This window comes from Myripristis murdjan, chromosome 24, assembly GCF_902150065.1.
Source record: "Myripristis murdjan chromosome 24, fMyrMur1.1, whole genome shotgun sequence".
Lineage (NCBI taxonomy): Eukaryota > Metazoa > Chordata > Actinopteri > Holocentriformes > Holocentridae > Myripristis > Myripristis murdjan.
In genome coordinates, this window is record NC_044003.1 from 19,215,883 (window position 1) to 19,229,928 (window position 14,046).

The 14,046-nt window shown below is 41.7% G+C and overlaps 1 protein-coding gene across 1 annotated transcript in view; it reads left to right on the forward strand.

Annotated features, from left to right (window-relative positions):
* Positions 1-478: 478 nt before the first annotated feature.
* Positions 479-14,046, forward strand: part of cnih3 (cornichon family AMPA receptor auxiliary protein 3) — a 73,492-nt gene continuing 59,924 nt past the window's right edge. The window contains 2 exon segments of the mRNA XM_030047279.1: positions 479-494; positions 497-615. Coding sequence (XP_029903139.1) covers positions 479-494; positions 497-615 — 135 coding nt within the window.

Here is a 14,046-nt window from a genome sequence, read left to right on the forward strand (position 1 = left end):
AGAAAGCAGCATTTTTTACGCATTGTGCCAGAAGTGGCGAGGAGCTCCTCTCACAACATCATCACACCAGAGATGCTCATGTAGCAGCTGCTCCTCCAGCCGCTGCTGAATGGATTACCTACGAATTCATCTCTCTCGGATGGTTTTGCGCATAACCTCCTGATAACAGTTTCCACGTTCCTCTGACACGACTTATGCGTTCGTGTGGTTAGATTATAATCTCTTCAAGGTTTGTGGACGTTACCAATCATGCCAAGTGAACTGGACTGATTGATTACCCCCATCCAGAGACAAGCTTTGACTCCAGAGTCACATCCCCACTGCGGAGTGGACGCACGCTGACCATCTGGGGAGGTTTTCTGCAACAAATTGTTGCAAACACACACACGGGCGAAGTCATGCTGCCGGTACCGCCTTGGCTAGCCATGGCACCGTGATAACTTTCTTTCCGCCGCCCCCTTTCTTTTTTTTCTTTTAGATGTTTTTCAGTGGGATCGTGCTTTTTGGGGAAATTATCCACCGTTTCCCTTTTCAATTATGTTCACTTTCGCTGCCTTCTGCTACATGCTGTCTCTGGTCCTCTGTGCGTCCCTGATCTTCTTTGCGATATGGCATGTGAGTAGCTTGTATTTCATTATTAGTCTTATTATGCCTTTTATAGCCAAGGGACTGTTTGATAACACCGGTGATGTTTAATGCATGTCGGACTTGCAGGTTGACGGCCCAGCGTTGTGTGTGTGTGTGTGTGTGTGTGTGTGTGTGTGTGTGTGTGTGTGTGTGTGTGTGTGTGTGTAATTGTGAGGTAAAGGTCCGAGAGTCTATTTTGCACTATTCAAGATAGCAGATTTTGGCTCTCTGACTATTTGGGGCTATTTTCCTTATAATGACAGGTGCGCACCTGGGCAATGATGGTGTTTATGGGAGCTCCGGGTCCATCTAGGCTACACATACTGCTTGTATTTTCACCAGTTTTTCACATCAGTGTCACCAATGTTGTCACTCCTTCTCCAGTTTATGACAGATCATTTGTGCCATGACCTAATTTAATATGTTGAAGTGATTGCAGTGGTGTGCAGCTCTCTAGATCAATCAAACAGTCTAGCTTCCAGATCAATTAAGAAATTTTGTACTGTGTTGACGGTGAACCCCCAGTCCCCCTTCTCCCCCTCCCCTCTATCTTTCGGCACTGCTCCCTTTCCCTTTAATCAAGCCTCTGCTTGGCAATACAGCAATGCCAATACGACTGGCTGCATTACGATATTTGAATAATCTAATTATTTGCTCCCTGAGCCCCCCTTCTCGGTGGGTCTCCATCATGCAGGGCCTTATGTAAAGACAGATTTGGGTCAGGTCTTCCAGCCTACTGCCCTGGGTCTGTCTTTTGCATGGAAACAACAACAGATCTAATACACTTGGAATGACTGATGAAGGGCAATTACAGCCCAATAGTCTGCGTGCCTGTCCGTCTGTCAGACAGTGGCCCATGTGCCCAGGAATAAATAGACCAGCAGACAAAGAGCACAAAGTACCTTCATGACTGTAGAATTAAAACTGGTCGAGGAACTTTCTATGCATCGCACAGACAGACAGAAGGCATAACACTGCAGTCTTCCACAGTGTAATGAGAGCTCAACTTGTGAGAGGTTTGAGCTAACTGATAAGAACTAATTGGAAAATAGATCAGCACACATGCAGTATAACAGATCCTAACTTAATGATGCTATGGCATACCCCATTCCTACAAAAAAAACTGGCTCAATGCATATTGGATGGACAAAAAATGCGACATTATACCATCCATTATGTCTGTGATGTAAATTCAGCAGCCTGCTCATAGAGGATCACAATGGAACACATAATTCTGTAGCTTCAGCAATAATCCACACTGCACCAGGCTTTATTTTGCATTCTGCTTAAGAAGGCAGAAACAGTGGAGATGCCTTCTCTACTGATTCCCATTCATAGCGACATACAGACATGCAACATAATAAGCCTGCACTCTATACTGTGAGGGAAGATAATTAGGAAGAGGCTGCGAAGTGGGAATATGGGTAAAGATGTAAATGTGAAGCAGAGCCAGGGCTGGATATTAACACAAGCCACCTGCCAAATGCCGAAAGATTTTGGCAAGTAAGTCTATCAGTTCTACCAGACACTTTTGGCTGGTAGCCAGCTTGCCATCCGTCATTTTTTTCTATTTCAAGAACTCATTTGGCTTCAAAGAACTGGTGAAAATACTGAATCCCCTTGCCACAGTGGCCAGTTGACCAAAAGGTTATTTTCATGCCCTGAACAGCGCATTGCTAAAAAGAGCAAGGGTGCTGAGTCAAACGACCCTGGGTGAAATGCAGCTATAAATAAAATGAGCCTGTGTAAATGAACATAGAAAGACAGGGGCTATTAGACCAAGCACAAAAAAGCCGCTGGAATAAATGAGTTATGAATTGCGCTGCCTGCCTCCTATTACCAGTCCTGCCAGCAGGTAACATGACTTCCCAGTTCATTAAGGTCTCTCAAAGATGGAGAATGATATATGACTGTACATAGATAGACTTTTATCACTAATTGGCTGCAATCAATCAAACTATACCGCTCAATCCATTAGCTTACATTATCTACTTCTTGACTCATTTTCAGATGCTGAATCCCCCAGATAAATCTTTCATTTACTTGTTTTTAGATAGGGGCTTGGGTCGGACACGTCTGACCCGTGTCGTCCCGTCTTCCCACGACAAGCTTTTCCTTCTCTACAGCTTTCATTGCCCCGCAGATGAAGCGATGTCTGTCAAATGTATGGAAGGACAAAGGGAAGGGCATTTGAGCTATCTTTGGAATAACCATTATCATTAATCATGTCGTTCTCTTAACAGGCCATCCCTGGTTTCACTGGGGTAGAGGTGTTAAGTCTAGACAGGCTGAATGATGAGGAAGGAACAGATCTAGTCTCAGACCTGAAAACCTGAACTGAGCCACCACCTTGAACCCAAAGCATTTCTTTTTACCGCCTGAACTGAGCCCTGTGTGTATCGTATCCAGCTAAGAAATTGGAAAACAAAATCTGTTTTGATAAAAGCTTTTTAACCCTCACCACAGCACAGACAGACTGATTTTAGTGAGAAATGGAGCTTTTTTGGCACATGCAGCATAATAGTCTGCTTGTTTGACTGTGTCAAGTGATACGCTGAATGCTTAATAGTGGGAGATGAATAGGATAAGCCACCTTGTCCTAATCATTGCATTTTGTTTCAATATGTGGTACTCCTTATCACTCTGTGTAATCCTGGCAAAATGACACAGGCAATTTTTGAACCACTTTAGATTACGGCTCTTATTCTGTAATTATGGTGTAATTGCACTTAAAAATTAACACATCTGGTTTGGTTGTTTCCAGTTACGTAATGTGCATGTAATCTGTCACCGAACAGACACCTGACCTTATCTAAATATTTACCAATTTAAAATAAATTTGATTGCAGCCAAAGCAAAACAAGCTATTGTCACCAGAAAAACAAACAAAACAAAACAAAACAAAACAAAACAAAACAAAACAAAACAAAACAAAACAAAACAAAACAAAAAAACAATCTCTGTTTCTGGGCTTTTTTTTTTTTTTTTTATAAAATTTGATATTTGACAGGTTGATACTGAATGAATAAGTTTATAATATATGCTGTTACAGTCTATTCACAATCACATGCACAACAGAGCTTGAATTTAAATGAGTCGATTCACTTTCATTTACATTTACAGCTTTGGTTTTCATTACATTTGCTGTAAATGACTAGCATCCTATATGAACCCTGCCCCAAACACTTTTTTTTTTTTTTTTTTTTTTTAAACTGGACCATGTGCATTAGTTATTCCAGATTGTGTACTGGGCTCTGAGGGAGTCTTTTTTCTCTTTTACTGTAAGTGTAAAAAAAAGTCTAATGTCTGCCCTTGAGTGTCAGCTGTAGACTGTTGATAGTATCTTTCACTACATGGGACATCTAAATGATTTTGACTTCATAAATTCCTCTCTTCCTTCATCTTCTTTTGCAAGGAATAAAGTGACTTTCTAACACAAATTTACACGTAGTTAGGAACAACATAACTCCAACTTGAGTAATTGTCTTGACAGAACACCAAAACTGATTTGTTCCCTGAGAACAAGGTTAGGTAATATTTATGTAATGCCATGCGACAATTTTCTCACCGCCGGATAAAATGACATTTTCAGCGTTACACCAGATGCAGCAATCGGGGGAATCAATCTGTTCATCACACAGAGAGCAGCACCGCAGTCACCCATGGGAGCACTCAAGTAACCCATTATGAAGCCATTTTAATTAACATACAAGGTGAACTGCGACCTCCCCCGAGCTCAGCAGCTCAGCGCTTCAGCGGTCCAACTCAGACTGAACGATTCTTTTCCCATGTAACCACAGCCCTAATGCGCTCTAAGTGTCATTAAGGCGGGGAGCGAGCCAAGCGCTACTCCATCTCACTGGTGATGTGTGGGAAAACCCCATGGTGCAGATATGATGTAGAGGTTCCCCTGCCACTGCGGTAGAGGGCACAATGTCAAGCTGATATCATTTACCCTCCCTGTTGGTGTTCCCATTATGTTGTGGCTGTTTTGGCTACGCAAGACCAAATATTATGGGCGTGGTGGTGAGGGAGGATAGCGGATTTTTTCTCACTTTTCTCTTTTCTGTCTATAGCTCTCCCCTCCACATATAAAGTGATAATCCTTCAGACAGTAATCGCTGATTCCTATGAATAAAATGGAGGTATGAATGGAGGGGTTACAGGTTGTGCTATAATTCATGATAAAATATCTGATAGTTACACCATTTCAAATTTTAGTTGTCATCATGACCATTTGTGATTGATTTTGATTTTAGTTTTTAAAAAGTCACAGTAGTTGCTAGGCATACATGTCGAGGTTGATGCTAGACCAAGGCTACTGCCTTGCATCAACCAAAGTCAGCATCAACCAGCCAAGTCTTCTTATTCTCCTTCATCTACATCTCTAATAGTTTAATGTCAACAGAAGCTCACAGGTAACACTGTTTGCTCTGGTAAACACAGTATGTATGTGTACTTATCTGTCATCTGTCTGCAGACTGCACTCACTCATTCCACATGTTGATGGTGGTACGATGGCCAGATGTGCTGGCTTGTCCAGGATTGTCCCAGTTTCAAGCTGGGTGTCCTGAGCCCCGACAAATATCTGTAAAACACTGAAGTGGTTTTCAACATTCAGGTCTTTTTACTATTCACGCCATTTAGCCAGCAGCCTGCACCCCGACAAATACCTTCTGTTTTATTTTAAAAGGTATCTGACAATCAATAAATGTTATATTCCACCAGTGTAATCCTTGTGTTTTGTGTTCACTAGTGTTACACAGTTTTCAACTACGTTTTGGGTGATTTGGGGAGACAAAACAATTTTTTATCTGCTGAGGCTCTGCTCATGGTGTGAAAGGTGCGCATGGTGGCCTGTGTGTGCTGTGTGGGGAAATAATTGCCCCCCTCGTCCTGATGAAAATGCCTATGTTGCATGTATAAGAGCATACGCATGCAGCACTTAAGGGTCTTGGTTTGGGGGTTTCACAATATGGTCACCCTAACTATTGGTGCAGTATGTCTTCCAAAAAGACCCATCTGTATTTATGTAAATTGTACACTTGTGCTATATGTTTCAGATGCTGACATATAGCGTGCTGATAATTTAAGTTGTGATTTTCAATACAAAACATGGCTACACTTGCCATTAGCTTTATAACACAAATAACTGTTTTGTCTGATCTTCCAGCAAAGTATTGCATTACACGTTCTGCATATCATGATGGATTTAGAAGTTTGCATTTCTGCTAGCATCGCAGGGCATGTTGCTTCCCCACCCACCATGTGTCTCAAGTCTGTCAGTGCATCACACTGAGATTTTGACAAGTACAGGACATTCGCAGGTTTAACAGAGGTGCCGTGTGAATAATTGTTCACACTGAACAACCATAATGCGCTCGCATCTGTGTTACTGTCTTGATGCTGATATGATGTTGGAGCAAAACAACTTGCTTCTTTGGTTTCTATGTGCAAGAAAAAGAGAGAGAAGACAAGACTGGGGGTGGGGGGTGATGGCTGGTTTGAAAGAGAGTTGGTGGAAATGCATGGAGGAAAAAGAGGAATACTTCTCTGGGTTTAGAAGCTCAGGATTAGCTTTTTGAATGGCAGAAGGTTGATTTAGCTGCTGAGACAGATGTGAAAGTGCAGAAGAGAGATTGAAAGTGAGAGAGATATTTAGCCAAGCTTGATTTGTGCTAATTTCCTTAGGCTGCCGCAGGCATTAGTCATGTGATCCGTGAGGCCTCAGACATCAGTGAGTCCATTGGGGATGGACTGGTCAGGCCCAGAGGAAAGGGACAGGCAAGGTCAGAGGAGTTTAGAGGAGAGAGAAATATGGTTGTGGCAGGGAATGCTGAAGAGGAGAGGAATGACTCAGGCTGACGGAGTGATGAGATGATATGATGATGAGAGAAGATGAAGGAAGAATGGCAAAACTGCGGATTTTGCTTACTGTGAGCTAAAACCAGGTTAGACAGGTTAGTTGATAGATGACTGGAGGAGAATACAAAGCGATGATCAGAGACATGAAAAAGGGTAAAAACAGGCACAGGAGACGCTGCAAGGAGATGGATATACAGACAGTGGGAGATCAAAGAACGATAGGGAAGAAATAATAAAGTTCAACTTCTGTGTGAAGGTTGAGGTTGCCTGGGAGAGTGAAGGGAGTCATCATGAAGTGAGTGAGTTACAATGGCAGTGTGGAATACAAATGCAGAAACAGACGAGCAAGGGAGAGGGAGAGCAAGAGGCAGAAATTTCCTGTTAAGACAGACATGTAGACCTGTTCCACAGCAACAGGCGTCCAGGAGAGGAAAGGGCACTGTTTACTAAGCTCAGCTGTGTCCTAATGAAATCAGTGAAACACAGATGCAATTCAATCAGCTCTCTAGCTGATGTGCTTATTGCACCTGTGTCCTTTTTATTTTTAAAGATTATACAGTACTTGTGCCATCTTAGCTTAATGAAGCACCTGGGATGGATCTCTTCTAAAAGAGCTGGGTGCTGTGTGAGCCTCTGTGGCTGTGGATGTACACACACGACTACGCCCCAACAAAATGTTCGATGATGTTGAAGTCAGACATGATCACATGTATGTGCTTGTGTGTCCATGAATATGTGCTTATTAGATCAAATTCACAGGAAAATAGGGGGAAATTAGAGAAAGAGACGGGGATGACATATGACAAAGGCTGCTATTTGGGCTGGGAAATATAGCAATGCGTTATTAGCATTGTGATATGAGATTAGATATTGTCCAGGGATTTAAAATATTGTAATATTGTGATATGGCTTGTTGTCTTTTCCTGGTTTTAAAGCAGTGGCGGCTCTGCCTATGTTGCCGCCCTAGGCGAAATTACTGCCTTGCGCCCTTCCATGTTAGTACTCCAGCCCATTTGTAAAGATTTAGCAGGCGAGCTATTCCTGTGAACTGTATCTAAAATACATTGACAGATTTTTCTTTTTGCAGAGTGTGGGAAGTAGACATCAGGGTTAAAAAATGCATAGGTGAAGCCAGTGATTGTAATCTCAGTGAAGTAAACAGTCAACAGGGCTTTCTGGCACCAAGCACTGGAGGCTAATCGAAGTGGCGTCGGGTATAGTTGAGTTGGCTCAGCATTGATCCACATGTTCATTAACCCCTGCTGGCTCCTCATCCATCATTCTGCCTCCACTGTTCCTATTGTTCTACTGCACAGCACATTCACTGTGAATATATGGGTGATCCCTCTCCATTCACCCCTTAACTCACTCTTTTTCCTTTCCAATTGTCTTGTCTATCCTTCCTCATTCCTCCTCAACCTAGATTCTCCTACCCAGTTGTTTCCCATTCAAATAATTTCCCATGGATTCTTTTATTTTTTTTTTTTTCCTGACATCAGACAATTTTAAACATTTCACTCCACACTTAACATACAAGCTGATTTGCCTTCATGAATTGTCATCATAGCGCCTGCAGCACTGGACAAATCAATACTGTCCTCATGTTTCTGCAGTTAATAGAAATGACTTTGTGAGCTATTTGTTTCCAGGCCTGTTTGTTTCGTGAAAATTGCCCGGGGCCACTCAGTCAACAAAAAATTGACTGATGATTCACAGATTTTGAATGTCTTGGAATTGCATTGATTTCTTGACTGATTGCTGGCATGTTAAAAAGACTAAGGATATCCACAGTGGTTTAGGGAAAACACATCAACATCAAGTCGCATCAATGATATGCAAGTTGATTTACATAAATAGGCACCAAATATGCTGATAAAGAAAATGATTTATCTTTCTCTTTTCTCTAAGAATTGTTCTGTCCAGGCTGAACTGGGGGGTATGACGTGTTCTTTTTCTTTTGGTCTTCATTTCATGATTTTTATAAGACAGGTGTATTTTTACATAAACTCTTGTTTAGCACAGATTAAATTTTGAAATGCTAATTATAGCCTGTTGGTTCAAACCGTCACCAAGGCCACACATAATTATCCCTCTCTCGTATTTCATCATCTTTACATATCTCATCTCTGCTCCATTCTGTCTACAGTACATAGCTGCCAAAAAGCTTATTTCTGTTTCTAATAGTCAATATTTCTCTGAATGTGGCTATTTGAATGGTACTTGTGAGCATGTTGAATCTGTGCCATGCATTATAATGCCATAATAATGAGACCACGAGCTATTCAAGCAATAATGACTGAAAGGCCTCAGGTCATCAAGTGCATGAGCCTTAACAATGCCCATGATATAACTGGCACTTTACACACTGCTGTAAAGTCATAATTTTCAACTTTTCACCTCTGTGTAAAATGCACAAACAAGACCTCAAATGAACAACATAAACTAGCTTAGTATTACCTGGTCCCTCTGTTATCAGTAGCTGTGTTGTCATACTTTCTGTGACAGGTAGCTGAAGTAATGTGGGTTTGGGTCAGTGCATGTAAACATCATAATTGGGTTAGAATAATCTCAGTAAGCTCATGGTTTAATGATGAGAATCTCAGGTAAGATGCCCAGTTACTGTGGCATGTAATCATCATACTCACACAGCGTTAAAGATACATTTTGATGTCAACCTGGAAAAGTATAATAGCCTATTATGGAAGGATATTTCTCAGAGGTGTCCGATTTGCCAGATTGCACAGGCTTTTTGCCTGTAGGTGAGGCAACACAAATAGACAAGGATATTCTTTGAACTGGTTTATTCGTGGTAACAGGGAAACTCTATAGCAGGGGTGCCCAATCATGTGCCATGGAGGGCCAAGAGGCTGCAGGTTTTCATCCCAACCAAGACCTCCACTAGGTGACCTCACTGATCACCTCACCTTGTATCAGAAAGAACTAATCAGTGAAATCACCTGGTGGAGGTCTTGGTTGGAATGAAAACCTGCAGCCTCTTGGCCCTCCATGGCACATGATTGGACAACCCTGCTCTATAGGGTAGCTAAGGTTCATGTGCACAGCTCAACCCAAATAAGCTGGAGATAGACCTTAACTGGAGGTAGCCAAATTAATCCATATGTCTAAATGTAGCAACTGTTTTTTTTTTTGTTATTGTTGTTGTTGGTCATGGTTACTCATTCTCTTTGATAGAATCTAGTTACTGAATCATGGACGTGAACCAATGCAATACTGTTTCACTTGTTAAAGGAATAATTGACCGCTGGAAAGATGGTACATAAAACTGGTCTATATCAAAACTGCACTTACTCTATGCTCAGACATCCATTTTGCTCCACTAATAAAAAAAAAAAAAATGCAGAGGTGCAGTGTGGAGTTTGCAGTAGCCAGTAAAGTCCACTGGATGATGGTGGATTTTTGCAGGTCAGTGAGCAGGGAGCTCAGGGTGTGGGCAACATGGAGGGAGGGTAAACATTGCATATACTACCGACATTATAATGATCCAAAGATGTTTTAAAATCGGCAAATTATTCCTTTAAGTGTTTGCTATGTGCCTCTGCTGTGACACCAACAGCCTATAAATTTAAGGAAGTAAGTTGCACAATATAAATGTTGCTTAGTCTGCTATCAACTTTTTATTTAAAGACAATATGCAAATACTGTCATGAATTAATGTCACTGCAGCACTGCCTCTCAGCCAGGCTGAAGTTGCTGTCATGGTGACCTATTTTATAATGTCCATAAAACACATAATGCAAAGAAATCTGTGGGTTAAATACGTCCTGGTGCACCTATTTAATCAAAAGCAATCTTGTAACACAGTCACACCAGATTATAACATATTTTAATATCTAATATGTTGCATCATTTAATAATGTACTATTAAGTAATTAAAACTGTGATTCTAGCTGCATATATGTGTACAGTTTGCCTGTAATGCCTCACAATGCACCTTAAGTAAAGAGTTCCCCGAGTCCAGTTGATTGAATGCTGTGTGTAGATAATGTTGATACTGTATATGGATTTGCTACAAGAAAGGTTGTTTGCTTCCTTTTATGTGCTCACAGTAAAGTAAAGGTTTAACTGTGCCAGGAGCATTTCTGAGTGTCAGGGAAACTGCCTTCTCTGGCTGTCTCCCCCTGCCAAGGTGTTCTGTGCAGATAGAGGCCTACACAGATGTGAGCAGCAAAAACACAGGCCAGTTCCCAACACACACAGAGCCAGTGTCCTCTGGAAAGTCTGCGGGAGAGAGAAAATTATGAGCAGGGGAAAGCATTCTTCAAATGCTGAGGGAGAAAGGAAAACATGTTAAGTGTTGTTTTACAAGTTATGGTGATGAAAAAAGTGTAAATGTATCAAAAAATTGCAATAGAAAACAAAGTAATTTCACTAAGTCTCCATTTTTCTTTGCCTCCTTCCTACAATCCCCAAATAGGTTGTTTGTCCCCTTTGCAGGAATCCCTGCTGTCTGCAAGCCAGCCAAACTCCTGGCACTGGACATGTCGGCAGTTTGGTAGCCACTTTGCTTCAGCAAGCCTATATTATCAATGTTTTATTATGAAACTTGCCCATATGACACAATGAATCACAAGCAACAAAGACCAACACAGACGTGTTCACAAAAGACCTTTTCCCTTTCTTGGTCGTCCCCGCTTTGCATTTTGCTCTCAGCCCAAGATAAGATAAGATGAAACTTTAATGATCCTCGAGGGGAAATTGGGCAGCCTGCATTGTAAACTTTGTATCGTGCCAGTTAGTTAATGCTGGGAGCCAGACAGATTGCAAGAATTCAATCTAGGACCATTCAATTCTCAATTGGCTGTATGCATATTAGACTTAGCATCAGGCGCCAGTTTCATTGTGTTCTAAATTGCTAGTCAGAGGTTGGTGAGAAATGGGTGTGCAGAAAATTAACCCGTATCGAATGAGTTTAAAATCCCAATGAATAATTGAAGCAAGACACTGAATAATTGAAGCGGACCTTGTAGTCTTTTACATTAGAATGGATGTTCCACTGATTGCTGTTGTGCTGTTGTTTTTAATGCAGTTATTTCCATATGAATGCCTTGCAGCGGTGTGATGGCAGCACGAAGGGCAAAGCATGTTTTTGGAATGGGTGCACATTTACACATACACACTAACACACAACAAATTAGACCCCATACATATTCCCTATGTTCTCCTCTCTTTCCATCTCTTTCTCTTGTTCATATACACACGCACACACACGGCAAGGTGTCAGTCCACCGGCAGCTACAGTCTGTATTGAAGCAGTGTTTATCCAGAATCGGTGTGCCAAGAGGAGCAGAGGGTGCCAGTTTGTTCGCTGTCTCTGCCAGCCAACTTCAAAGCACTCTGTTAAAGCGAACATCCACGTAAAAACAAAATTTGATTTCCACAAAGAACCCCGAAGTTGTTGTCAATGGAGCCGCTGCGAACAGCATCCTTTTGAACACATCGCGGATTTGAGTTGTGGCGAGTGTTGTTTGTGATCAAAATTGATTGAGCACTCTCAGATCATTGGAATGAAATTCTATTTTAGGGTGGATTTTCCCTTCAGCCCGTCTAGAAATGACTGCCTGTCAGCAGCTCATCCATAGTCTTCATCTCATTAGGATGTATAGGCGAGGTATTTCAGTGTGGATCACCAACTCTCTGGATGGTTTTGTGTGTGTCTGTATCTCCGTATGGGTTTACATCCCTGTGCATGAATATACACATAATGGGCACGCACAGTTTTTTGCATACATGTACATCTAGATATACGCATGTATGCAGACAATGTGTGTGTGTGTGTGTCCCATGAGGAATGGCCAGAGGGAAAAGACAACACACTGTAACAGTACGAGGCAATGAGCCAGGATCATTCCACTGGGAAATAACATGTAAAGGGCTGGCTGTCACTGCGGGGGCGAGCCCAGGGAAATAACCCAGGATTGGTACAGGCCTCCACTGTCTCTGATGTTAATTCCCCGCACTGCGATAACACACACATCCACATGCACAAACACACATGTCACTGCTGCATTATGTCTTCTTTGCTTCTTTTTTCTCCCTCTCATTTACACCTACAATACAGATAAATGTTTGTTTATGTACACCACACACGCACAAACTCATGACACTGTAATTCAGTTTTTGTGAACGATCCATGCACACACGTGTACGCCACACAAAAACACAAACACACACACACACACACACACACACACACACACACACACACACACACACACACACACACACACACAGAGTATACATTAACATACTTTGCTGCTCTCACATCTTGCAGTTCTCCCATGGCACACACACAGCACATATGCAGATGCACGGACTGGCACACGCGTAATTTCTATCTCCCTGTGCGCTGCCTCTCTCTTTTTGTAGCACACACACACACACACACACACACACACACATACACACGCACCCTTCCCTCTAGGGGGCCAACTAGTCAAGCAATGACAGCTGTCTTTGTAGTGTGATTGCCTCCTTTGCAACACATAATCCAATGAAACAGTTGCACAAAGACGGCAGATTCCTTGCTGTTCATTATTTCTTGATTTTATTACCAAGAGCCGTCCCACAATGCAACACTGGGTGGGCGGAAGGATCAAATGACACCAGGGGACTGGAGTCAACTATAAGTCTCTAACATGCTCATGTTGCCTGTGGGCTGAGCCGTTCCGAATTAGCAGTTTGCATTAATGTTCTCCAACACTTTAATACAATAAAGTTAAAACAAATTTCTTCAAAACCTAATAAATGGGTGTTGTAGATGTTACCTGATGTGTTCAAACTACTGAAAATGACTGAGCAGGGTTCAAAAAAGGATTCTATATGATGGCCTTATTGTGCATGTGTAGGCTTAGTTGAGTGTGGTTTTCATAGTGTAACCCCTTGAAGCTTCAAAGCTTCAAAGGGTGTTGTGCGGCTGCAGATTTACATCAAATACAAAATATCTAGATACCTTGTGCATCACTTATATGCCATCATGAATACATTGTATAACTTTAATGCACATAGTATCCACAAGATATCATGTTCATGAGAAGAAACAAGGAGAAAAAAATAGATTATCTTGTCAAGTGCTCTTCTCAGGACCTCGACTGTTTCAGTATTAGCACCATTTATGGAAACAACTGATGAGTCTAATAGTCTATTAATACAACATGGAATACGGATATCCATTGGTTAATACATGCATGGGGGTTTCCATCTTAAAACCATCCGTCCAAAAGAAAATCCAAAAGGATTTTCTTAACTGCAGTCAGACCGACAAAAATAATCTTCCTCTGATGGCGTAATGAGTTAAGGAATGAATCATCATTCAAAAGCACAGTATTTGGCAGACATGGCATGTGAACATGAATAATGTCTGATATTATTTCAGTCACTTGGGACCAAAGCTGTCTGACCTCTGGGCACCCAGAACACATATGCACATATGTCCCAAAGGATTTTGGTAGCAGAGGGAACATATTGGACTTGGAATCATCCTCGACTGAAACGTGTCCTCATGATAAACAATATGCCTGTCTGTGAATCATTTTG